At 38.8% G+C, this 27,415-nt stretch overlaps 2 protein-coding genes across 2 annotated transcripts; both read left to right on the top strand.

Moving 5' to 3' along the window:
* The first annotated feature begins 297 nt into the window (after nucleotides 1-297).
* LOC104088307 (uncharacterized) lies at nucleotides 298-3,100 on the top strand. Its single transcript, XM_018768138.2, has 4 exons — nucleotides 298-1,272; nucleotides 1,362-1,733; nucleotides 1,844-2,390; nucleotides 2,482-3,100. Exon 1 carries the CDS (start codon nucleotides 430-432, stop codon nucleotides 1,258-1,260), a length of 831 nt encoding a protein of 276 aa, XP_018623654.2. The 5' UTR covers nucleotides 298-429; the 3' UTR covers nucleotides 1,261-1,272; nucleotides 1,362-1,733; nucleotides 1,844-2,390; nucleotides 2,482-3,100.
* A 5,253-nt stretch (nucleotides 3,101-8,353) lies between these two features.
* Nucleotides 8,354-9,172, top strand: LOC138897431 (uncharacterized). Its single transcript, XM_070183400.1, has 2 exons — nucleotides 8,354-8,740; nucleotides 8,825-9,172. The coding sequence occupies exons 1-2, from the start codon at nucleotides 8,354-8,356 to the stop codon at nucleotides 9,170-9,172; spliced, it is 735 nt and encodes a 244-aa protein (XP_070039501.1).
* The last annotated feature ends 18,243 nt before the right edge of the window (nucleotides 9,173-27,415 follow it).

The following is a 27,415-nucleotide window of genomic DNA, read 5'->3' on the forward strand; positions in this document are numbered from 1 at the left end:
CCTCCACTATATGCTCTATTTTATTATTTTTTGTAATGACCCTCTACTATAAAAGGAGAAATCCTTGTAAGCTATAAAGGAGGACACAGAATAGATTGGAACAGAAAAGATCTTTTCTCAGATACAAAGATATCTCCTTGTGCTTGTTTTACTTCATCTTATTCATTCTTTCTGTTCATCACTCCCATTCTCATAGCCAAAATACTTATATTGTTATCTTTATATCAAAGAATATTACGTATCCTTAGAACCATACATAAATTTAACGTTATCCGATTTTTCGGGTAAACAATTATTCACCAGAATGCCAGTACTAATGTTCATATAGAAGTTTTAATAGATTGTGATAGTAGTGAGGAGGAGGAAGGTGGTGATACTGTATCTAGTGAATATGACAGTGATGAGTTGGAAGTTTATAGGAAACAAAGGATGTTCGATATCAATGTTAAGCTGGACAAGTACAAAGTTTTGAAGAATGGTATGACCTTTAAAGATCTTAACGAAGCTAAACATGTTATAGACTTCTATGCAGTTGCAAATAAGAGGAGTGTTATAGTTAAGAAAAGTGACAAATCTAGAGTTAGTTATCGATGTGTCGATGGTTGTCCCTTTAAATGTTTTATTTCGAAGGATGGGAAAGATCAAGGCTTTAAGATCAAGACATTAAATCAAGAACACGGTTGTGATAAAATTTTTGAGAACAGGAGGGCTAATGTGGAAACTTTAGCTCATTATTTTAAGAAGAAAGTTCAGAATAACCCTAAATATAAGATTAAAGACATGAAGGTAGACTTTGAATCTGAATTTAGCCTTAATGTAAATGAGTCAAAGTTGAAGAGGGTTAAGAGGCTAGTCTTGGACAAACTAGATGGTAGTTATACTGATGATTATAATAAGTTGGAGGCATATGCACAAGAATTGAGAAAGAGTAATCCAGGATCTGATGTAGTGATCAATTTGACCAAGGATGCTATGGAAGAAGGCAAAAGAAGATTTTTAAGGTTGTATATGTGCTTCCAAGCTTTGAAGGAAGGTTGTAAAGGAGGTTTGAGACCGCTTATAGGATTGGATGGTACTTTTTTGAAAGGAAAAAATAGGGGAATAATGTTGGTTGCAGTGGGACAAGATTCGAGTAATCATTCCTATCCACTTCCTTGGGCAGTTATTGATAAAGAAACTAAAAGAACTTGGAGCTGGTTTGTGGAGTTGTTGAAACACTCTTTGGATTTGAAGGATGGTGAAAAATTTCCCTTTGTATGAGATATGCAAAAGGTATCTCAAATTTAATTTTTTTTCCTCTTTAGTTTTACTATTTTTATGGTTATTTATACTTAATGTAAGCTGAATTTATGTTTTTGCAGGGTTTGTTGGATGCTGTTAGTAATGTACGCCCACAAGCAAATCATAGATGGTGTGTTAGGCACATTTAAGCTAATTGGAGGCTTGGAGCAAAAGATGGAGAAGTGGGGAGATGAAAAAACTTCTTTGGTGGTGTGCGTGCCTGGCTGGAGCACATATGAAGAGGAGTTTAAAGAACAGTTAAAGAAATTGGGTCAGCTAGATGAGGATGCTGCTAAGGCTTTGGTGAGCTATCCACCCAAAAATTGTGTAGAGCTTATTTTGACACCCAATGCAAGAACTTTATGGTGCACAACAACATCACAGAATCTTTCAACTCTTGGATTGTAGAGGCCAGACAAAAACCAATTATAAAGATGCTTGAAGATATTAGGGTGAAGGTTAGGTTGCTTTGCTGTTTCAATTCTTTTAATGTTCTGTTATTTATTGTTTCAATTCTTTTAGTTTTCTGATTGAATTTATGTTATTTTACTGTTTTGTATAGGTTATGAACATGTTAAGGGATCGAGATTTTACGTTGGAAAGATGAGTTTTCAGCACATGCAATGCAACGTTTTAAAGATTACAGAGTTATTGCCAACAACTGTAAGGTTGTGTTCAATGAGGACATTGGATATGAGGTGGTTGAGGGTACAGATAGGCATACAGTCAATATGGAGCTTAAGAGATGTACATGCAGGGCATGGGACTTGTCTGGAATTCCATGCCCTCACGCCATTAAGGCATTTCTCTATGGGAGACAAGATCATGTTGCTCAAATACATTGGTTTTATTCTAAGGAGGCATATTCGATGGTATATAGGCATAAACTCCAACATGTTAGGGGATAAAAATTCTGGAAGGTGGAGCCATACCAGGCCATGGAGCCCCCTACTTTATCTAAAATAGTTGGTAGACCAAAGGTTAAGAGAACAAGAGAAAAGGATGAAGCTAAACACAGATAAGGGAAATGGTCTGCTTCTAGGAAAGGCCGGTTAATGACTTGTGGATATTGTGGTCAGCCAAATCACAATATAAGAAACTGTCCATTGGTAATACTCACAACTTAATATGCTTCTTCCCTTTCTACATTTAATTGTCATATGTTAACTGTCATATGTTAATACTTTGCAACTCATGTAGGCCAATGATAAGCGCAAGCATTTCTTCCAAGATGAAGGAAATTCCCAATCAGCACAAGAATCTCAAGAATCTGCATCTTTTTTCATTCCAAACCCTGGACTAAATCAACAGAACAGTCAGTCATGGGGTCAGCCTTCTAGTCAACTATCGGTCTTGGATTATGATTCTGATCCCACTTTAAGGCCTAAAGTGGTCGCAGAAGGAAAGACCTGGCTGCAAACTAGGATGATGAAGGAAAATACTGTAACCAGAAAAATAAATTTCATGGGAGATCACACTGGTGCTGTGCCAACCAATCTTCCATATTCACCAAAAAAACTGACATGGAAGGGGAAAGAAGCAATGACTTCAACACAGTTACAAGCTGAAATAGAGGAGATGATTGGCAAGCTTAAGGCTAGAAGGGGAAGAGGAATGTAGAATTAGTTGGGTGTTTAATATTTTTGGTGTTATGTAAAGAGAATGAAGGAATGACTTCAAACAATTAGTGTTTTTGCTGATTTGTGCTTTTACTGGTTGTTAGACAATTAAATGTGGTGAAAGGTTATGTTAATGTTCAAGTTTATGACTAATTATGACAATTATTGTGTTTAATCTGTGGCTACTTTTTGTTGTGTTATGTTAATCGGCTACATAACTGTAGCTTATTTTTGCAAAAATTAGAAAGAACAAATGTTAACAGAAAGAAAAAAGGAAGAAAGAAGATTGATAATTCAATAACTCTAGTTGGAGGAAAAAGGTAAAAATGAATATAAAAAGACGTAGAGGAGAAGAACTGAATTGGAACAATCTGGCAAACACGTTACTTTAAAAGAGTTGGGTGTTGGGCATATTATTTAATTGATCGGATTTTTTGGATGAGGTTAGAAATTCATGGTTTAATTATGAAAAGGTTAGCTGCAGTTAAAGGAGGGCAATTTTAATCCCCAAAAAAAAATATTGAGGGCAATTGTTTCCCAATAGGTAGATGGAAGGTATTTTTGAACCATTTCTATTAGGTTAAGGGCATTTTTGAATCTTTTCCGTTTATTTTATTAGAATTGTGTTGACTGTTATTTGGCTTATCTAGCGTGTTAGGTAAGGTGCCATCATGACTAGGTGGATTTTGGGTTGGGTTATTTTCATTCATGGGTAGTTTCTAAAGCTTGTTTTGATGTGTTTTAACGATATTTGGCTAGATTCGATTGGTTTGGAGGCTTGTTCTATAGGAAAATCCGTGGTTGATTGTTTATTGTGTTCCGAAAAGAGGTAAGTGTCGTGGGTAACCTTGACTTGAGGGAATAAGAACTTAATTGGTCTATTTGCTACTTGATTTATGTATGGGGACGGCATATATGCAAGGTGACGAGTGTATGGACTATTTAATTCAATGTTTTCATTTATATCATACCTTTTTCATTTCATGTTTTAATTGCTACTTGTATTTACTTGTTAAATACATGCTTTCACTTGTTACGTGCCTCAATTTGCTATATAGTTTCATGTATGCATGCCTTCATTTATTGTCTGTCTTTACTTTCTAAATGCTTTTACATGTTATTAGATAGATGATCTTACTTGTCTTATGTTTTTACTTGTTTATTCGCCTTACTTGCTTTTATTTCACATTAATACATTATATTGGATTATCTTAGAGAATTTATTATACCTTTAGTTCCATTTTTGCTTAGTTGTGAGATACGTCATAGTTGGTTGAGGTATTATATATATAATGTGAGGCCCCATAAAAGTTCGCCAATAATTTGAGGTTTATGGTACTAAGGTAGGCTAATTTATTTTTTTAGCAAATAGACTACTAGGTTATTCACCTAGTAGCTTTTATATATATAATAAGTCCCAAATCGGGTCAAAGTTACACAATGTTCAAGTACAACAAAAAACAAAATACAAATAGAAAGGCAATATCTATTGCTACCAAATACAATGTAGCAGTATCATGTAAATAACAGAAAATGTATAAAGCTAGTAATTTGAAACATCCAATTGTTGCTGACGATAATGAATTTATACACCAATTGCAACCAATTTGTTGTAGCACCTATAAAACTCTCACCAGGAGCCATCTGTTGCAATCCAAGAGGAATAGGTACGTATAATTCACAAGTTGTCGAGTAATTCAATTTGGACATTTTGATTTTTGGTCTAAAGAGTTCTAGCAGTAGAATCTTCAGAAGTTGATTTTCCAACATAGTGCATCGCGTGAACCTATTTTGAAATAAGTGTTTTGTTGGAAGATCCTAGTTGAGCATCAGAAGAATAGAAGATTGGTAATCTCTGAAGTAACCTGCAGTTTTGTTTTGATCCCAGTCGACAAGCAGTAATAGAACACATCCGCAGCTGCATCAGATCCCAAATGAGCAGAAGAACTTCTGCAATAGCAACAACATCATAATTCGAGCATTCCATGCATGGCAACTGCAGTAGCAGTAGTTGCATCAGAAGCATTTGCTAACAGCAGTCTCACAGCATAGTTGCACCAGTATCGTCTATGTTATGGCATCAGCAGAGGAGCAGTAGTATCCTTACACCAGTAGCTAGAGTGACCATGTAATCTTTTCTGGTAAAGATTACAACAGGCTGGCCCTGTTTAGTCATTAACTTTGGTGGAGTAAACTCAATGGGTGCAAGCTCTACAGTCTGCCTTGCTCGTAGCTTGGTTGCAAGGGATTGAGTAATAGTGGGAGGTGGTGGAACAGGGTAATTAGCAGGTTTTTTTGGTTGGACATGGGCATCATTAAGAACTGCTATCAAGTTAATTGGTGGAAGGTTATGAGGGTTATTTGCTACATCAATATGATTTTGGTTAATAGTTAGGGGGGGGGATTTTGTTTATCAAAATTGCTTGAGATCTTTGGGAATTTGTTTTTAGGAGCTGTTGAAGTGTATGGTGGTTTTATGTTAGTTGGTTAGGATGCTTGAACTGTGTGGACTGGAACTGCATTCACTGGGAAGGTACTTGGAGCCATTGTGACTTGAGATTTTCCTGTGAAGAGCAGTTGTTGCTTCTGATGATGCGAAATAGAAGGATTATCAGGGGCCATTTTAGATTACACTTGCATCCCTGCACCTGTGCAATCTAACAATTGCGATGTGGTAGCCTTATCAGTCATATTCCTCTGCTATGTTAATTGGCTGACTGGTGCGTTAGTCTGTGAAGGATCACCATTATTTGTGGTTTCTTTGCGTGAATTTCCTTGACGACTACCTTCGACATCATGTTGGGAAACACAAACCTCAATTGTTTCATTCAAATCATTACTAAGATTGACTGTGGCATTTCGTCGAACAGGTTGTACTTGCGCGTCTGCAGAAATCAATTTGTGTATTGTTGTGGTGTTGTTCCCATTGTTATTATTTTTGGGCACTTCAGTGACAATCCCTGCATCATTATCAATCATTTGGTACTGACCTGGGTCAATTTGACCTGCTGGAACCTCCTCCTCGATCAGCTGCATCATTTCTGGGCAGGTAAGTTCATCGGGGTTCTCTGTTGTGGAGGTAATACCCTCCAAGTTGAGCTAGGGGGATTGCAGTTGATGTGGAGAATCATCTTCAGTGTGTGGTGTGGCATGGTTCAGTGTTGTTTCGATCGATTCATTATTTTGACTGCCCATATGTTGTGTCGCTACATCGACCCCAACCCCATTTTGTAAATCAGTAGCATCTGGGTATAAGTTTGTGGAAGCTATTTGTTGAGGTTGATTCAGTATCTGAAGGGGTGTGTTTTGGTGTTGTTCCGGTGGTTTTCCACCATCGGACGATGGCTTAGAAGCCATGGTTGAGAGCGTTGTTACTGTTCGCAGATATCGCATTGTACGAAGACCGTTTTAGGATTTTTTTGATTTATTGTGGAAAGAATATTTTAGGCTAATGTGTTTTGGAAGATTGTAGATAATATTTGCAGCGAGCTTGCCAGCCGTGGTACAGACTTTTGGCCTTGCAATACATCGAGGTGCTGGTGGAAAATTTGTAGTCCATTATGCCACCGCATATCGGTTTCGCTGACTGTAGAGCCATCGTGGCTTGGATCAGGAGAAGCTTAATTTTGACGGGCATTTCACGGTCCAATGTGCGACCGCAAATTCATTTTGCGGACCGCGTATCCATCGCATAACCAACATGAGAATTTTTTGAAGGTGATTTTGTGGTCTAGTATGCAACCGCAGAATCATTTTGTGGATGCAGATCCGCCACAAATTTGACTAGACCTAACCAAGATTTTTTAAGACCATTTCACGGTCCGATTCGCGGACCGCACAACCCTTAAGCGAGGCTTTCTGTGATCGCCGATTGACTCGGAGGGTTATATTTGGAGATTTTCTAACCCGACCCTATTTTAATAAAAAGACATCATGGGTCATTTTAGAAGGCATAAGCTGATATTCTAGAGAAAGGGGAGCAACTTTGAGAGAGAGAGAGAAGCCCCAACATATGTACTCTTCAAACTATTGCTCAAGTCTTCTACTAAAGAGGTAAGACCTTATCCCCAGCTCACATGCAATGTCCTATCATGCCCATAAGAATAAGATTTTACTATTTTGGGGTTTATGGGATGGTGATCGAAAGCCTAAACCCTTTATTTTGAATTTGGGGTATATGAGTAGAGTGTGAGGTGTGGTTCTTGGGTTGAGGGTTACTCTTTGAGCGTGCATGTGCCAATGAAACTGATAAGGGGGTTTTTGAACTATCATTGGCAAATTAATATTTGAAATTGGTTGCGAGGTGAAGGAATCCCCTTATAGAACCTTGTAGTCGAATTTTCACATTTAGCGTTTGATGAAATGCAAATAATGTCAAGTCTATGAACACCTCCCTGATAATTTCTCAATTTTGTTATGTTTCTATAGATTGAAGTTGCTAAGAGTAGGGGAACATTGTAGTAATCCTAAGAAAAGGTCAACCGAGGTATGATGGCCAAACTCCTTCCATACAATCGAATTCCATGAATTCTTTGTGAACTCCAATTACGGTTTATCCAAGATCTATTACTCCTGTTCTGGATTGTTTCTAATGATTGATTCGCCCAAAGGCTTATGACTTTGATTCATGTTCCAATTGCAAATCACTATGCTTTTCTTGTACTTATTTTCAATGTGTTTTGAGCTTTTACATACTTATGAGTTAAAGCTAGGGGTGGCAAACGGACGGGTCGGTCAGATATGAGACAGGTCAAAAATGGGTAATGCAAAAACTGATAAACTATCTGTCTTGACCCATAATTAATATGGATAAAAAATGAGTTAACCGGCGGATAATATGGATATCCATATTATCCATGGCTTCTTGAATATGATCACTTTTTGGGAGAATTGCTAGTCTCCCAAACTTGAGGAACCCCCAATTTGAGGCTTTACAAATGTAAAAGTTAAATCCATTAGTTATCTATTGGTTATCCATTTTCTAAGTAGATAATATCGTTCTTATCTATATTTGAACTATTTTTGAAAAATTTCATTATCCAACCCATTTTCTAATGGATAATATGGGTGGATAAGTGTCTTCTTTTATCCGTTTTGCCACAACTAGTTGAAGCTATACTTTCCAAATGTTTCAAACGTCATTAAATGTTCTAGGATGATCCATGACAAGTAGAGAAATGTAGGTATGAATTATGAAATGTGGCCATCGTGCCAAGAATATTGAATATCATGTATGCCAAGAGTGCCAATAGAATGAAAAGAATAATAAAAAAGGCTATGAGATAGAGCTGGAATGTCACCCTTCTTTGATATTCTAGCTCGTGCGATAGAGCTGATTGTAAGACTGTTCCTTTTTTTATTAACTCATGCATTGTTCTAAGTTTCAGTACATGGCGCCTAAGAAAAAGGTGAGGAGTGGCCAAAGGGCTAATGTCACCCCGGAGTGTAAGTAAATGAAGTGTCCGATGTTGCGGGTGAGCACCCGGGGGGGGAGGGGTGAAGTCATTCCCCCAACAACAACGCCTCCTGATTCTACTACACCTTACAAGAATGTGCAGATTCCTCCTCAAATGGATATTCCAGCTCCACCTCCTGCCTCAACCCCCGATCTTAGTGCTTCTAATAGGGAACTTAGAGGAGCCATCCAATTGTTAAACCAGATAGTGGCTTCCCAGGCCCAGAGATTGAATGCTACATCTACCTCTTCTTCTAGCCACCCAGGAGAATTAACTAGTTCAAGGGTGAAAAAATTCCTTCAGTTGGATCCTCCGATGTTCACGGGTACTAATCTTGAGGAGGACCCCCAGGAATTTATTAATGAGATACACGAGACTCTTCGTGTAATGCATGCTACTGAGACAGAAGTAGTGGAATTGGCCTCCTATCACCTGAAAAAAGTGGCGTATTCATGGTTCGAATTGTAGAAGGAGTCCCATAAGGAGGGTAGTCCTCCAATGAAGTTGAACAAGTTTGTGGATGCTTTCATGGATCATTTCTTGCCTGCCGAGACTAGGGCAGCCCGTGCCGCCAAGTTTGAGAACTTGAATCAAGGTAGTATGAGTGTGTGGGACTACAATCTGAGGTTTGCAGATCTTTCCAAGTATGCTATCTACATGTTGCATATTATGGAGGCTACGGTTCACAGGTTTGTGCAAGGCCTTAGCCTTTTGGTTATCAATGATGTTGCTACAACCGGCTTAAATTTTGATATGAACTATGGGAAGATGGTGGCATTTTCTCTAGCCACGGGGACCCGAAATAGAAGAACATAATGGAGTGCGATGGTAACAAGAAGGTCCGATCCATGAGCCATTTTAGTGGGTCTTTCAGTGGTGGTAGTGGTCGAAACATAATGTTCAGGGGAGGGTCATTTGGGTCGACACAGTCTTTTGCTTAGTCTTTAGCCAGTGCACTGCCATCCCGGCTCAGTAAGTAGTAGTGGAGTCGTTTCAAGCCCAATCAGGGCAATAGGGGATCTTATGAGTAGGGTTAGTCAGGCAGAAGATTTCAGCCCCATCGGAGGCCATACTGTCACGCCCCAAACCTGGGGAGGTGTGGCTGGCACTCCGTGCCGTGCTGGCCCGAGCGAACCACTCTATAACTCATGATCGTTCGACCAAAACTAGAACATACATAGGTCGAGTTAACTGAACTCATTCCTTTTGTAACTATCATGGGCCCACATGGCCACCACTCATAATGTACAACTGTAAGTGGGAAAATACTGTATCGATGAACCATCTTTCTTAAAACATGAATACATATGGGCCTTCAAGGCCTCTGACATACTGTACAAAATAAACCTTTGTCTACAAAGCCTCTAAGATTATTTGACATAAAATGGAATAGGGTACCGACCTACCCATAAGTCTGTAGCAAAACTCTGACATGATGACTTATAGATTCGGCTGCACTCCGAATTAGGTGGAGTCTTACCGATCCTTCGCTGAATGCTGACCTCGTCTACTATGAGGGCTTGTCAAACTGATTATCTATACCTGTAGGTATAAATGCAACGTATCCAACAAAAGGACGTCATTACGAATAATGTATTGAATATGTAAGGTAGAACTAAAACATATCCATAAGTCAACATTAATTAAAAAGATATAAGAATCAACCTGAATCTCTGAAGTGCCACCGTATATGCATACTTAGTATACTTATATATATAATGCTTCTCTTTGAGACTATTATCCATATCCTATGATGCATGATTGCCCAACTGATCAGTGGTAACTGCCCGACCGGCCGTAGCACGGTGGTAAATTCATGACTACCCGACCGGCCGTAGCTCGGTGGTAAATGTGTAACTGCCCAACCGGCCGTAGCTCGGTGGTATATGCATGACTGTCCGACCGGTCGTAGCTCGGTGGTAAATGTGTAACTGCCCAACCAACCGTAGCTCGGTGGTAAATGCATGACTGCCCGACCGATCGTAGCTCGGTGGTAAATATATGATGCATATAATACCATTATGAACATTAACTTCTTTATTGAATACTTCAATAGAGACTTAGGAACATACTTAGATATACTTTGTATATAATTTTGCAGGAATGAATAACATAGGCATCCTTAACTGTTAAGAGTAGAACCACTTATGGAATAATATTACGTTTACGTATCGTTACTTGGATCATGCCAAAAGAAAAGGAGGGATAGCCTTAACATACCTGAGCCGATTCTCTTGACAATCCCTCTAACATACGTCCTTTGCAAAAAATACGTAACGTCGGATCGAAGTAGGGAAAAATTCGTATGATATTCTTGAGAAAGATTGTACCGTGCTCTCTTGAAATTACAAAATCTCATGTTGTTAAGTTGCTAAGAAATCTCATTGAATTTGTTGAAGCAAATCACATTGCTATAGCAAATTATGATCTTTGCTGAAGCATTTTCATCCGTCACATAATAGTCATAAGCCTTTTCATTTTGTGAATTTAGAGAAGCATTCTTAATCACATCTTTCAACCAAAAATGGGATAAGGAGTCTCTTAAATTTGTTGATTTTGTGGGCCCCACTTGATAAGAATAACTTGGCCACAAAGTCCTCAAAATGAGCCACCTTATTACATGACTTAAGAGTCATTAATTTGGGCTTTTAACTAGATGCCACATTGAGGCCCCCCAATTTTATCCAAATATGCTTAATTACATAGTTAATCTCCCACTAAAAATTTATAATTACCCAATTATCTACATAATTAAGAATTATCTCAAATTACTTATAATACTATTCACTTTTAACACATTTTATACATCTTACTATCATGGTCATGTGGTACATTGTATGGCACTAGTCCATAAACACCGGGTATTATAGCTTGGACCGTATTTTATCCCAAATCAACAACCTTCAACGAAACTCATTTTTTTCAACTCGTTTACCCTATGACCTTCACGACACATACTTATCACTTGTTATAAATATCATAAGCACTTATAACCTCACAAATAGTCTTGTGCTCATCTTAAAGTACTACTATTAAAATATTAAAATATTAATAAATTATGGTACCATATAAAATCAATACATACACTACTATTTTATTAAATATCCATGTAAAAATACATATATTTTCTCAACTTCTAATTTTCCTAATCTCATATAAAGAGTACAAATTTTCGTACGCTTAATTCTTAAAATAGTAAAAAGGTAAACTTCTTTTCTTGTAAAAAAAAAAAGAATTTCTATCTTTACAATAAAGAAAATCTCATAAACTTTCTCATATTATATATATAATTTAAAGAATATTCGAAAGTAGTAACATTAATAACTATATAAAATCATATTTTTCAAAAAATATTTTACAAAAATGTTCCACTCAAAATACCATATCAAATGTATATAATGGTATCAAGGTTGTTAAACTTGCGGGATCTTACAATAACATAGTCACAAATCCTCTATAACCTCATGAATGGTCTTAATCCCTTCAAGCTCATATGGATTACTACGACTCATCCTAATATTAAAGTACGGGATATAACACATACTACCCTAGGTGAGTTTTTGAAAAGTGAGTTTTCGCTCGAGTTTTTCACTTTTTTGGGACATGTGGTCTCTAGCAAGGGAATCAAGGTTGATCCTCAGAGGAGTTCAGTTTTGAAGAATTGGCCTAGACCTACAAGTTCAATAGAGATTCGCAGTTTCTTGGGGTTAGCCTGATATTATAGAAGATTTGTGGAGGATTTCTCTTCATTTGCCTCTCCATTGACTAAATATATGCAGAAGGCAGCTCAATTCCAGTGGTCGGACGCATGTGAAAAGAGCATTCAAGAGTTGAAGTCAAGGTTGACCACATCACCGGTGTTGACCTTACCGGAGGGTACGAATGGGTTTGTTGTGTATTGTGATGCTTCAAGAGTTGTACTTATGTGTGTATTGATGCCACATGGCAAGGTAATCTCTTATGCTTCTAGGCAACTCAAGAACCATGAGAAAAATTATCCAACACATGACTTAGAGATTGCGGCAGTGGTGTTTGCATTGAAGATTTGGCGTCACTATTTGTATGGGGTTCATGTGGAAATATCCACGGACCATAAGAGTCTTCAATACCTCTTCAAGAAAAAGGAATTAAATCTAAGGTAAATGAGGTGGCTTGAGTTACATAAAGACTACGACATCGACATTCTCTATCATCCAAGAAAAGCTAACGATGTGGCAGATGCTCTTAGCCTAGAATCCATGGGTACTTTGGCTCACTTGGAGGATTATTAAAGGTTATTGGCCTAGGAAGTTCACCAGTTGGCTAGTTTGGGAGTTCAGCTTACGGACTCTAATGAAGGTGGGGTGATTGTGGAAAATAGAGGTGAATACTCACTCGTAGTAGAAGTCAAGGAGAAATAATATGATGATTTGTTATTGGTGCAATTGAAGGAGGGGATTCATAAACACAAAACCATGGCTTTTTCTCTAATGATGGTACACTAATGTAACAAGGGCAATTGTATGTTCCAAATGTTGATGGTCTCCGGGAAAGAATCATGATCAAGGCTCACAGCTTCGAGTATTTCGTGCACCCAGGCTCTATGAAACTTTACCATGATCTCAAGGAAGTCTATTGGCGGAATGACATTAAGAGGGACATATCAGACTTTATGGCTAGATTCTCGAATTGCCAACAAGTGAAGGCCGAGCACCAAAGGCCCGATGGCTTGACACATAATATAGATATTCCAATGTGGAAATGGGAGATGAACAATATGGACTTTGTGGTAGGTCTACCTTGCACGCCTTGCAAGTTTGACTCGATTTGGGTGATTGTGGATCAACTCACAAAATCAACACACTTCTTGTATGTTAAGGCTACCGACACAACAAAATATTTTTGTTAGTTGTATATCAAGGAAATAGTTAGATTGCATGGCACTCTCGTTTCCATCATCTCAGATCAAGGAGCACAGTTCACCGCTAACTTCTGGCAGAACCTATAGTAAGGTTTTGGTACTCAAGTGAATCTTAGTACATCTTTCCATCCACAGACTAATGGGCAGGCAGAGCGGACTATTCAAATTCTTGCATATGTTGCGTGCTTGTATTCTTGACTTCAAAGGTAGTTGCGATGATCATTTTCCACTCATCGAATTCACGTATAAAAACATCTATCATGCCAGTACTCAGATGGTATGGTTCGAAGCACTATATGGTAGGAGATGTAGATCTCCCATTAGTTGGTTTGAAGTTGGAGAAGCATAATTGATAGGGCCAGACCTCCTGCATCAGGCTATGGAGAAGGCCAAGATCATTATGAAGCGGTTGAGAACTGCTTAAAGTCTCCATAAGTCCTATTCAGATATACGTCGTAGGGATTTGGAATTCCAAGAAGATGATTGGGTATTCTTAAATGTTTCTCCCATGAAGGGTATAATGTGGTTTGGGAAGAAAGTGAAATTGATTCCAAGGTATATCGAACCGTACAGAATCATGTGGAGGGTTGGTCAAGTGGCTTATAGACTCGAGTTACATCCAAAGATGTCCTTAGTGCACCTGGTGTTTCATGTGTCCATGTTGAAGAAGGTGGTTGGGGATCCGTTGTTCATTGTTCTGGTGGAGGCTATTGAAGTTAATGAAGAATTGTATTATGAGGAAATTCCGATTGCCATTCTTGATAGGCAAGTTCAAAAATTGATGAATAAATAGATTGCTTCCATGAAAGTACTATGGCGAAACCAACACGTTGAAGAGGCCACTTTGGAGGCCAAGGAAGAGATGAAAAGGAAATACACTCACTTGTTTGTGTAACCATATTGTTTTGTTTTAAACGAATGTTAGGAGTTTACTTTCTATGAGTTATGTTCAAACTTGTACAGTTTATGATAAAATCCCCCTTTTGGTAATGTAATGCCTATATGTTATTTTTGGTGTTTTTTTCATGCTATGATACATCATTGTGCTATGAATATGTTGTTAGGATTGGTTTCTAGGGCTCTCTGACAGGTATATAGGCCCATATACAGGAGAGACTCTGCCGAAAGTTTTGAAAATTTAGGGAGTTAGTCAAATTTGAAACTTCTGGTGTGTGAATGAAGAGCAAAGTCATATTAAGGTCTATGGTGGGCTCTAACCCTCATCTGAGGATGAATGATCCCAAGCGGGGGAGGATCTGAGGCCCCGTAAAAGTTCACCAAGAATTTGAGTTTTATGGTGCTAAGGAAAGCTATTTTGTTTTGGAAGATTGTAGATAATTTTCGCGGCAAGCTTGCGAGTCGTGGTACGTATTTTTGGACTTGCAATACATCGAGGTGTTGGTGGAAACATTTTGCATAAAAATGGTAATGATGCGATTCATTATGCTACAGCATATCGGTTTTGTAGATCGCATAACCATCAGGAGTTGGATTAGGAGCAGCTTAATTTTGAGGGTCATTTCACTGTCCGATGTGTGACCGCAGATTCATTTCGCAGACCGCGTATCCGTCGCATAACCAACATGGGAATATTTAGAAGGAGATTTATTGTCCAGTATGCCACCGCAGAATTATTTCATGGACCGCAGATCCTCCACAGAACTGTGTAGACCCAAACCATATATTTAAAGACTATTTTGTGCTCCAGTTCGCTAACCGCACAACCCTTCTGCGATGCTTTCCGCGATAATGGATATAACTCAGATGGTTATACTTGGGGATTTTCTGACCCGACCTTATTTTAACATAAAGTCATCATAGGTCATTTTAGAAGGCATAATTTGATATTCTAGAGAGAGGGGAGCAACTTGGAGAGAGAGGGAGAAGCTCAAACATTTTTACTCTTCAAACTCTTGCTCAATTCTTGGGAATTCAAGAAAGAAAGATCTAAAGTCTTCTACTAAAGAGGTAACACCATATCCCTAGCTCACATGCAATGTCCTATCATGTAGTTATAAGTAATATTTTACTATTTTGGGGTTTATGGGATGGTGATCGAAAGCCTAAGCCCTCTATTTCGAATTCGGGGTATATGTGTAGAGTGTGAGGTGTGGTTCTTGGTTGAGGGTGAATTGTTGGGCGTGCATGTGCCGATGAAGGTGATATGGAGGTTGTTCGACTATCGTTTGTAAATTGTTGTTAGAAAATTATTGCGTGGTAAAGGAATCACCTTATAGAACCTTGTAGTCGAATTTGCACGTTCAGCGTTTGATGAAATGGCAATAATGTCACGCCCAAAACCTGAGGAGGCATGCATGGCACTCTGTGCCGTACTAGCCCGAGTGAACCACTTTGTAACTCATGATCGTTCGACAAAAACTAGAACATACATAGGTTGGGTTGACTAAACTCATTCCTTCTGTAACTATCATGGGCCAACATGGGAAGAACTCATAATGTATAATTATAAGTGGGCAAATGCAGTATCATCGATCCATCGTACTCAAAACAAGAATACACACAGGCCGCCAAGTTCTGACATACTGTACATAATGAACCTGTGTCTACAAAGCCTCAAAGACTATTAGACATCGAAACATGGTCGTGATAGGGCCCCATCCTACCCATAAGTCTGTAGCAAATGTCTGACACGATGACTTATAGACAAGGCTACACTCCGAATGAAGTGGAGTCTTACCGATCCTTCGCTGAATACTAACCTCATCTACTATGAGGGCTCGTCAAACTGATTAGCTACACCTGCAGGCATGTATGCAGTGTCCACAACAAAAAAAGGATGTTTGTATGAATAATGTACCAAGAATGTAAGACAGAACTGAAACATAACAATAAGCCAACATCAATGAAAGAGATATAAGAACAAACCTGAACCTCCGAAGTGCCACTAAGGGCCATGATATGCCTACTAATTATACTTATATATTTAATGTCTCCATTTGGGACTATTATCCGTATCATAACATGACTGCCCAACTGATCAGTGGTAACTACTCGACCAGTCGTAGCGCGATGGTAAATACATGATTGCCCGACCAGCCGTATCTCGGTGGTAATTGCGTAACTTCCCAACCGGCCGTAGCTCGGTGGTAAATACATAATTTTCCAAACGGCCGTAGCTCGGTGGTAAATGAATGGCTACCCGACCGACCGTAGCTCTATGGTAAATGAAGATAAATATAACATTACATTATGAACATTAACATCTATTTCATTTGCCTAAATAAAAACTTAGGAACATACTTAGACATACTTTGAATTACATTTTACAGGAATGAACGTAAACACCCTTAACTACTAAGAGTAGAACCATTTATGGAATAACTTTACGTTTACGTTTCGATATTTGGATCATGCCAAAAAAAGGAAGGATTAGCCTTAACATACCTGAGTTGATTTGCTTGACAACCCATCCAACGCATGTAGTATAGCATCTCAATCTTAAAAGTCAAGAATTCTTCTTCTTTCACATTACTTCACTTTGAAGAAAGCCCTAATTCAACAACGCGATAAAACAGAACAATGAAATCAAAGCGGTGAGGAAAACCCGTAACTTAATTGAATAACGTTGCTACGGTTAATGAATTTGATTCCTTAATTCAAGTAAAAGAACTTTTCATACCATAAAGAAAGAGCTAACTTTCGTTTGCTGCCTCCAATCTAACTCAGATGCTTGGTTTGAAGTTTATGAACTTAAGAGATTGATCTTGATCGGTGATTCTTGATTTTGATGTTAATTACGATGTTTGGAGCCTTTGGATTGGTTTGGGTGATGTATTTGGACTTATTGGTATGACTGGACGGGGTCACGTCGAGCCCGGATGTGATTCAGATTGATTTTGGACCATTTTGTAGTTTGCATGAATTGTTGGTTTTGGTGCTTTTGCACCCGTGAGAGGGGTTGTATAGATGTGGAGTCGTATCTGCGGTGTTTGGTGCGCAGAAGCACATGCTGGTCATGATGGGAGTAGGTCGCAGATATGGGGTTTTTGTCACATCTGCGGAGCCGCATCTGACGTATATGGATCGCATATGTGATGTTTTTGTCAGCAAAGGAAGAAGGACCACGAATTCGAAAGTTTTGTCGCACCTATGGTGCCGCATCTACGGAGTTTTTGTCACATAAGCGAGGTTTGGATTGAGGGATGGAGTTCACATAAGCGAAGCTGATGTCGCATAAGCGACATCGCACCTATGGATTTGTGAGCGCTGGTGCAAGAATGCCTGGCAGGAATATATGTTCGAGGGTTAGCTTCATTATTTCATATTTTGAGATTGGGAGCTCGGATTGGAACAATATTTTAGGCGATTTTCACCCACTTGGATTGGGTAAGTATTCTTATCTCGAATTTGATTATTGTTCATGATTGTATCTTTGTTTTTGGCACTTTATGGGTGAATCTAAGGAAAAGAATTTGGGGTTTTTGTCTACACTTGAAGAGTATATTTGGGGTTTTGACCATCGATTTGTACCTGAATTTTGATGAAACTTTTATATTTGGACTCGTGTTGGATTGGGTGATCGGGATTTGTAACTTTTTCGAGTTCTGAGAGGCGGGCCCGAGTTGACTTTTTGTTTGACTTTGAGTATTTGATTAATGATTCGACCTTTATCGTTTTGGTTTGATTCCTATGGCATTATTTGATGTTATTAAGTAATTTTTGGCTAAATTCGAGCCGTTCAGACGTCTTTTTGCACGCGGAGGCCTTTTAAGACTATTCGTATGGCTTATTCAAGGTAAGTGTCTTGCCTAACTTTGGTTGAGGGAATTTTTTCTTATAATTGATATTGAATGCTACATGCGTGGGTGATGTATATATGAAGTGACGAGCATATATACATGTTCCATGGGAATTCATGCTTGGAGTAGATTCTAGCTTACTCTATGCTTTGTTTGGTTATGTGTTCTACTTGATTCTATGTATTATTCAATTAATCGACTACGTAAGCACAATAAACAATGTTAGAGAAATGTTGAGGTTATTGGTACCCTATCTTGAACAGGATGAGCAAATCTTGAGACTTATGCTATACTTGCCTCGGAGGTAGATACATGTATGTTATGAACATACATCCGTACTTGTTCTTGTGTTGTGCTTTGATTGGGACGTATATATTCTATGACACATATGTGATCCTTTGTAAGACTACTTGAACTTGGTTGCTATAATTGATTTAGCCGTATCCATGCCTTATCCGCATTTTATTGTTATCATGTCTTTGTGTGCCTTATTGATTAGTTATGAAAATATTCCTCTTGATGATAATTTGTTACCTTGCGTTGTTGTCATTATGGCACTTGTGGGAATGTTGAGCGGATTGATTATGATGATATTGTCGCACGAGTTCTTTGCCGTGTGATTGCGATGATATTGTGGAACAAAGTCTTTGCCGTGTGATTGTGATGATATTATGGCACGAGGTCATTGCTTTGCGATTGTGATAGGGGTGTCAGCACGAGGTGTTTGCCGTGTAATTGTGATTATTATTGTGCACGTGGGGCGATGGCATTTTTCTCGGGTTGCCCACGTGGAGAAATAAGGGTGGTGATATGCGCATGTGGCAAAATAAAGGTGTCCTTTATTGATATTGTGCATGCGGCGAAATAATGATGGTATTGTGGGGATGTTATGTGATGGTCTGAGGGTGATTTTATTGATTATGTTTATGTGTGGTATGAGAGTGGCATTCTTGATCTTGCATATGACTTCTTTATGTGTCATGCATTTTTAATGGTTTATCGATTTGCATCTAACATGCTAATCAATGCCACTATTATTATTTGATTATTTGGTTGTCACGATGGTTTTACTTACGTGGAGTTGATATCTCATATTTTGCCTAGTTGTCGGTAGCGTATCAGATTGATGTGATAATGAAGTTGTCATCATGAATATATATATATAATTCTTGAAAGGTTCTTTTGAATGTGTTATTTGGCAATTGATACGGAATTGGGTTATGTTTGGCACATGTTTACAGTCATGTGTGAGTATTGAGCATTGTATATTATATTGTGCATACCCCTTTGTGAGCGGGGCTGGTACAAGTTGTATTTGTTGTACATGTCTAATTGGTAGAGTTTGCTTATTTTTCTATCCTTGTTGTGCACATTTACTGTTAATATTCTTTATTCTGTAATTGTATTTCTGGAATATTTTCTCTGTATTGTACATGTTATTGAGTCGCATAGGTTCTGCAAAGTGAGTATGATTTGACTTAAAAACCTCGTCACTACTTCTCTGACATTATTCAAGATACTTACTGACTACATGAGATCGATTGTACTCATACTACACTTCTATACCTTGCGTGCAGATTCTTGGAGTTGAGCTGCTGTGGGTGACGAAGGCAGCCATTGAAGCCGTACTGCATCCCAAATAAAGCTACCATTTTTTCATGTTAGATTAAGACCTCATTTCTGCTTATGTAACCTTCAAACAGATGTTGTATTTATTTCTTTTACGAGCTTTGTAAATCTAAATCATAGTGGCTCATGACTTGTACCACCAGTCCTAGGGGTGGTTGTATTAAATTATTTTTTGCAATTTTATTTATAATATTGATGATTTCTCATTGTAGTAGCAACTTATAATATTGGCTTACCTAGCGGGGTGGGTTATGTGCCATCACGACTTGGTGGGGTTTTGGGTTTTGATAATTGCATGTTGGGTCCATGGTCATACTTACATATAGGCATACATCCTATAAGGATCATCCCTTGTATACATTCATACATATATGGTTCTCTGATATGGATTGAGGTTACAACACGAGGTTTCTGTCGTGCAGATATTGTGTTAATATTATTGATTTATTACGAGGTTTCTTCTATGCGGATACTGTGTTGTTGTTATTGACTTGGCATGAGGTTTTTTCCATATAGATATTGTGATATTATTATTGATTTGGCACGAGGTCTTTGTCGTGCAGACTGTGATGTGATACTATTTGAGCATGCGGTTTTTTTAATGTGGACTGTGAGGTGATATGGATTTAGTACGAGGTCTTCGTCGTGCGGTTGATATAATTATGGCACGTGAGTTGTCCGTGCAATGTGTGGATAAGGATCTCCTTCTAGGGTTAACCTAGCATGTTTCTCTCTTGATAGCGTGCACGCAGTTTATGAATATTGAACGGATTGATTTGGAAATGGCACAAGGTCTTTGCCATGCGGATATGATGATATTGTTATTATTATGACACGAGCTGTTTGTCGTGCAATGTGTGGATATAGATCCATCCCCCTAGGATCGCCCTCTCAGATTTCTCTCTTGATGACGTATACGTAGGTTGTGAGAAACTGACGGGTTTCTGGTTGATTGTGATGTGGGATCCTATGTAATGAGTTATTGAGCATAAAGGTAGAAGCTTGGCCATTTAAGTCATCATTTGTGCATGTTCATGCATCTTTACATGTTTTATTAACACATATCATCTACATATACTAGTTGATGCATTTTACATAGGCATGAGACATATTAGTGAGTTGTTGGACACTTGGGGATTGTCGAATTGATGTTAAAAGAGAGAGTTATCATCACACATTATGTAAAGACCCGACCGGTGGTTTTTCTTTCTAGAACATCGTTCCGCTGAATAACGCTCCCAGTATGTGCTTTTACTATTTTATGACTTGCTAGGATGGTTAGTTCGGGATTTGGAAGGGTTCGCGTTGAAATCGGAACACATGGTTCCTTAGTTGGCTTCAAAAAGGCTAAGTTTGACTTCGGTCAACATTTTGAGTAAACGAGCTCGGACTTGGGATTTGATGGTTCCAATAGGTTCGCATGATGATTTCGGACTTGGGCGTATGTTCGGATTGGGGTTTGGATGACCCGGAACTGTTTCGGTGGCCAATAGTGAAAGCTGGCTCTTTGATGGTTTTAAAGTTCTTTAACATTGGTTTGGAGTAGGTTTTGGAGTGATTGAGGTCCGTTCGGAATTTCGGGCTTGGGAATAGTTCTGTATGGTAATTTAAGACTTGCACACAAAATTTGGTGTCATTTTGAGTAATTTAAGTATGTTTCGGTGCGTTCGGAGTAAGTTTGAAGAATTTAAGTTGAATCAATTTGGTTTGAGGTATGATTCTTAGTTTTGATGTTGTTTTACGCGTTCCGAGGGTTCGAGCGAGTCCGTTTTATGATTTCAAACTTGTTGGTATGTTCGGGCGGGGCCCCGGGGGCATCGGGAGTTAATCGGACGAGGCTCGGGCCAAGTTGGAACTTGGGAGAAGCAGCTGAGGCTCCCAGCTTCTGGTGTAACCGCACCTGCACATGGACGGACGCAGGTGTGAGCTCGCAGAAGCGGCCAAGAAGGGGGCTGCCAGTGACCGCAGAAGAGGGGAAATGGACCGCACCTTTGAGGGCGCAGGTGCGGGGAAGGCAGCGCAGTAGTGGACATAGGTCGCAGGTGCTATGCACGCGCCGCAGAAGCGAGCCGCTGGTCGAAGAAGCGAAGGAGCCAGCTAGGGGAAGACCGCATCTGTGAGGCCTTTTCCCCAGACACGGAGCCGCAGATGCATTGGTTGAGCCGCAGATGCGGAAATCACAGAAGGCAGAACCTTCATTTAAGTCGGGGTTTGAGTATTGTTGACCCATTTTTCTCCATTCTTAAGCGATTTTGGAGCTTCAAAGGGGATTTCAACCTAGCTATTGATGGTAAGTAATTTCTATCTAATGTGAGTTTAATACATATATTTTGGGTAGATTTTAACATGTACATTTGTGGAAAACACGTGTTTAGATGAAAAACCTAGGTTTTGATAAAAATGAGATTTTAACCACGAAAATGGTTATGGAATGGGATAAAAATTGTATGTTTGAGTTCTTGAGGTTATGGGTGACGATTTCCTCTGAATAGTTTTGGAATCCGGGCACGTGGGCCCGGGGGTGAATTCTAAAAAATTCTTCAATTGGGGTGGTTAATCGCTTTAATAATTAGGATATGAACTTTTGAACATGTATTGACTGTTTTATATAACATTTGACTAGTTTCAAGTCGTTTAGCACCAAATTGTGGGTTTAAGCACAATCTTTGACCTAAAAGTAGGCTTTGGGACGAGGTAAGTCTCTTTTCTAATCTTGTAAGACGAAATTAACCCCATAGGTGAATTTAATTAATGTGTGCTTCTATTTGTGAGGGCTACGTACGCTTGAGGTGAAGAGAGCCCGTACGTAACTACTAATTATGCTTATGTCCGTGTAATTTTAGGTTTACGCCATGCTTTGTTGACACTGTTAATTGATTATGCTTACTAATTGTCGTGGATAGAGCTGAGGTTGAGGATTTCAATAATTTTAAAGTTTTCAGTGAAATTTCTTGTTTTAGAAAGAGTTGAGGGATATTATGATAACTTGAGAAATCTATGTACAACCGCGTCGCAAGTATATTCCGCGAGCGGGGTAAATTTCCACTGCTCTTATGGGAGCGGGCCGTTCACCTCGGCAGGTTAATAGATGCATCGATGGTTCGTGCCGTTCGACCCTCGGCAGTGCACACAGTATATGTATATGTATTTTAGGATCTGGCAGTACGTCCTCGGCATAATTCGTGCGTATTAATACCGGGAGCCCAATTATAATTGATATTGTTTCATTTGCTTGAGAGGTTAAATGGTTAAATGAGGGAAATTGATTTGGTGCTTACTATCGGTGAAAGGATTATTTATTTATTTATTGCTTGCTTCCGAGTTCTATTGTCATTTACATATCCCATTTTTAATTATAATCTTATATATATTTTATTGTTGGCCCATAGTAAGTGTCGAAGTCGACCCCTCGTCACTACTTCTTCGAGGTTAGACTAGATACTTACTGGGTACATGTTGTTTATGTACTCAAGCTACACTTCTGCACTAAATGTGCAGGATCTGAGGCAGGTGTATCTGGATATGAGTTCGACGCGCATCCTTGATTACTACGAGACTTTGGGGTGAGCGGCCTTCCGAGCCCGTTCTGCAGCAGTCGAAGTCTTTCTTTTGCTTTTTTTTTCCTGTCTATTTCATCTCAGACAGTAGGGTAGTAATCATTTGTATATTCTACTAGTAGCTCATACAATTGTGACACCAGGTCTTGGAGATTTATGCTAGTAGACACTTGATGGTTTGGGGTTATTTTACTTATCTCACTTGTTTTGAAAAATTTTGATCATGCATTTTTTATTTAAACTCTTGCTTCTTATTTATGCATAAACTAAAAATCAACTATTTAAATCTTTAAAAGTGAGGACTACAAAGTTAGTTCATTGTTGGCTTGCCTAGCGGTAATATTGGGCGCCATCACGACCATATGAGAAGTTGGGTCGTGACACATTGAAATATTAGACTCGTAATCAAGGTATTTGGGAAAGTGATACGGAATTGGTTCATTGTTATGTACAGACACTTTACGTTCATGTATGAGTATTTGAGCATACCCTACTTGGTGCATGACTCTTTGTATGAGTTGGTACAAGTTGTATTTTCTTGTTATGTTTAATTGGCAAGACTTATTTATTACCTTTACCTTAGTTATGTACCTTGATAATTGATATCCGTTATGTGACTGTGTCTTTGGATACCTTTGTATTATACATATTATTGAGATGCACAGGTTATACAAAGTGCATGTCTATTGACTTAATAACCGTGTCACTACTTCACTGTGGTTAGTCAAGATACTTACTGAGTTCATGGGGTTGGTTATACTCTTACTATATTTCAGCACCCTGCATGCAGATTCTGGAGCTGGGTAGCTGTGGTAGACAAATCATAGCATTAAAGACAAACCAGCCTTCCAGATTCAAGCTGCCTCTTATACAAGGTATTTTAGGACTTTATTTATGTTTATGCAAACTTCACATAGATGTTGTATTTATTCTTCATACCAGCTTCGTAAATCTAAATCTTTAGTGTCTTATGACCAGTACTACTAATCCTTGGGGCAGTTGTATGGATTTTTTAAATTTTATTTACTATTATTGATGATCTTTCGTTTGAATTGTAATATTTCATTTTGTCTTACCTAGCAAATTAAGTTTAGATGCCATCAGGACTTGGTGGGATTTTAGGTCGTGAAAATTTGGTATCAAAGCTCTAGGATTGTATGTTCTGTACGTCATGAGCAAGTTTCAAGTAGATGCTTGCGGATCATTATGATGATGGCCATACCTATCTTCGAGAGGCTACTTGGCCTCTACGAAACTTCTCCTTCTTTATTATCCTTATCGCGCAACTTTGTTTTCAGCTTGAAGCTTCATTTGTTTTCTCATCAAATCATATGCAATGTTGAGTAGTCGGTATCAGTTGTCTACCGAAGGACTTTTGTGACCATGGTAGTATCATAGGCAGATGTCGATTTGAGTCTAGCCAGTGGGTTATCTCATGCGAAAATGTTTGAGGTTGTGTCATTCATATGAGGCTTCTACTCAATGGAATGCATATACTACCATTTTGGAGCACTTGAAAAAGTTGGCTTGACTATCACGAGGATGAGTATGCATTCGGAAAATGATCGGAGTGTTCTTTGGCTAGTGCTATGTGATCCTATAAAGAGATTCAGTTGGATAACAGTGCAGGGTCGTGGCAAGTTAATAAGGAAGGGTATTGTGGGTTATCAGATGAAGTGTTTGTGACTCCAAGCCAACTAGGAGAATATACCATCGACGATCGGGTTATTTTGGCATGTTGTGCTATAGTTCCTAAACTTGGATGCACTTGTGGATTAGATATGGTTTGAGAAGGGTGTCATTGAGGATGATTTGGGCAAGGAATTTACTGAATGCATGATTTAATACACCTTATGGATATACAGAGGTTGAGGAGTGGAGCAGGTTTGATATTCCTTTGTGGATGTAGTGTGTAGGAGGAATGAATTTCTCAGTTGCTTCTTTCGGAGTATTCATGTGCTAGTGAAGCGCTACTTGCTCATCATGTTTGGTTATGCATTTGTGACTTGGTCAGAGTAATTGACTCTCGAGGATGGTTCTAGTAGGTTAAAGATTCATGTGTGGTATCTAAGGATTTCTAAATTTGTGTGTGGCTGAGATCTGATATTTGCATTACATGATGCCGAGACTTACAGTACTGCTATATCATTATTTGTTCTATATTGCAGCATTAGAGAGATGGAAGAAACAACATTAAATTCTTAAAAGGTTCTTCAGTGCTGGCATTTCAGGTTGAGGTACTCTTGGGTTTAGTAGACTACATGACTCATTTGATTTAGAGTGATTCGATTCTGATAGTTTGGTCATGTGCAGAAGGGTTTCAAAGAGTTCATGATGGCTTTGACTATGACTCGAGGTTGATGTCTTCTTCAGGTGTGGGAAGTTTATTGTGCGTTGTGATTCTCTCTTGAATTGAGTTAAGTGGAATATTTCTAGTTGATAAAGTGTATATTCTAGTTGTTATTTAGAGTTAATAACAGAGTTCTCGTAATTTCATATCATGGGATGATCTATGTAGCGACTCGTGAGGTATTGGGATTGAATGGACAAGGTTGTGGTTCGGTTTCGGAAGGAAGGTCATGAGTTCTAGACATCATGGGAGATTCCAATGTTTAATACAATGCTAGCACTATCTTGTATTTTCTGAGAAGGGTATGTGTACTGGAAGATGCATTGTGTATTGATTTGCGGATGCTTGACTAGTACCACATAAATCGTGGGGTTAGTAACTGTTGATGTTTAGATTTTGCTACTTGATGCAAAAGACTTATGGAAGCATTTTGCATGAGAGGTTCCTGTATTCTTGAGGTTACGAGACTAGATATTCTTAGAGGTAGACTATTCCTTTGGTTGCAGATTGTGAAAGTGTGTTGAGAACTAGACTGCAGATTGTATGTGTTATGGGTAAGGTTACTGTGGACCTCTAGAAGGCTATTTACCTATTTCGGAATTGTTCGAAATGGTTTGGGGGTATTTTGGTAGGCCTAATGTGAGTGTGTATTCTAACCAGATTGGATTGCGTATTCATGGTGTAGCATTTACTATGGGTGTGTCATCGAGAAAAATGAATTTTATTCATGCCCTGATCTATGTTATGTGCTCCTCCATTATGCTATGATGGGTTTTGAGGTTACTTGATTATTCACACGCTTGTTATGGTCATGTTTAGTCCTTGTGATGATACATGAGTGAGATAGCTCATGAGATGTTTATTGCTTATCGCACCGTAGTTGTGCTTACCTTTTGTAGCATATTATGCTATCCATCTCCCCATGGTTGTGTGTATGCACTTTGCAGTCTTTATGTTGATACACGCATGTTTGGTGAGCATGAGAATTATGGCTCAATGAGTATTCTCGTGTAGGCTAATATGTGGGATTGGGTTGCAGACTGCAACAACATTATGTTGGGATACGATTCTTTGTGCTTATCTTGTATGTTTTTTCTCCCTTGTGGGATGGATTCATAACGTTATGCTTTTGTTGTTATATCTATTGAACTTGTTGGATATTTCTTTTATTTGTATTCTCTTTCCATCCTTGGTTATATTCAAGTTGTTGCTTATTTGATGCACGAATCACATCATATGAGGTTCTAGATGTCATTTGATGTGTTATGTTGGTGGAGCAGTTTTTTACGGGGTGAGACGAGGTTATTGGATTTGTAATTTGCACAATCCGATTAGTAGAAGGTATGTTTGGAAGAATAATGTCATCAGCCGGCTTAGAATCTTACAATGGTCCTTGTCGGGCGAGAGAACTCCACAACTTGCTGATTTGGCGAGTGGTTATGGGTTTCTAGTTATCAGTAGCAATGTTGTGAAGGTTTGGAACAAGGTTTATTTTATCTGAGGTATATTACCGGTACCAGATATAGTAATGAGCAGTTATTATTGCCGAGAGTTACTGCTATGATTACATGAATTATGTGGTACATCGTGTGATTTCATCTTGGCATTATATTGGCATCTTGATGCAGCTTGTTGAGTGTCACGCTCCGAGCCTGGGGGCGAGACCGGCACCCAGTGCCTCACCTATCCTTGCATACCACTTGCGACTAAGAGACTCTGAACATGTAATGTCATACTTTGGCCATGGGCCACATTACAAGATAATGTGCGATGCAAAATATAAAACTGAATAGAGACTAACACTGACTAAATATCAACACAAAGCTGGGCCGGCAAGGCCGGCATAATTACTACAACTGACAA

The sequence above is a fragment of the Nicotiana tomentosiformis genome, chromosome 8 (genome assembly GCF_000390325.3).
Source record: "Nicotiana tomentosiformis chromosome 8, ASM39032v3, whole genome shotgun sequence".
In the NCBI taxonomy this organism is placed as follows: domain Eukaryota; kingdom Viridiplantae; phylum Streptophyta; class Magnoliopsida; order Solanales; family Solanaceae; genus Nicotiana; species Nicotiana tomentosiformis.

Excerpts from the sequence above, each read along its gene's own strand:
- LOC104088307 (XM_018768138.2), top strand. The coding sequence starts at position 430 with ATGTTCGATATCAATGTTAAGCTGGACAAGTACAAAGTTTTGAAGAAT.
- LOC138897431 (XM_070183400.1), top strand. The coding sequence starts at position 8,354 with ATGAAGTGTCCGATGTTGCGGGTGAGCACCCGGGGGGGGAGGGGTGAA. Across the intron at positions 8,741-8,824 it reads AGATACACGAGACTCTTCGT|AAGGAGTCCCATAAGGAGGG; the intron begins GTAATGCATGCT and ends TTCGAATTGTAG.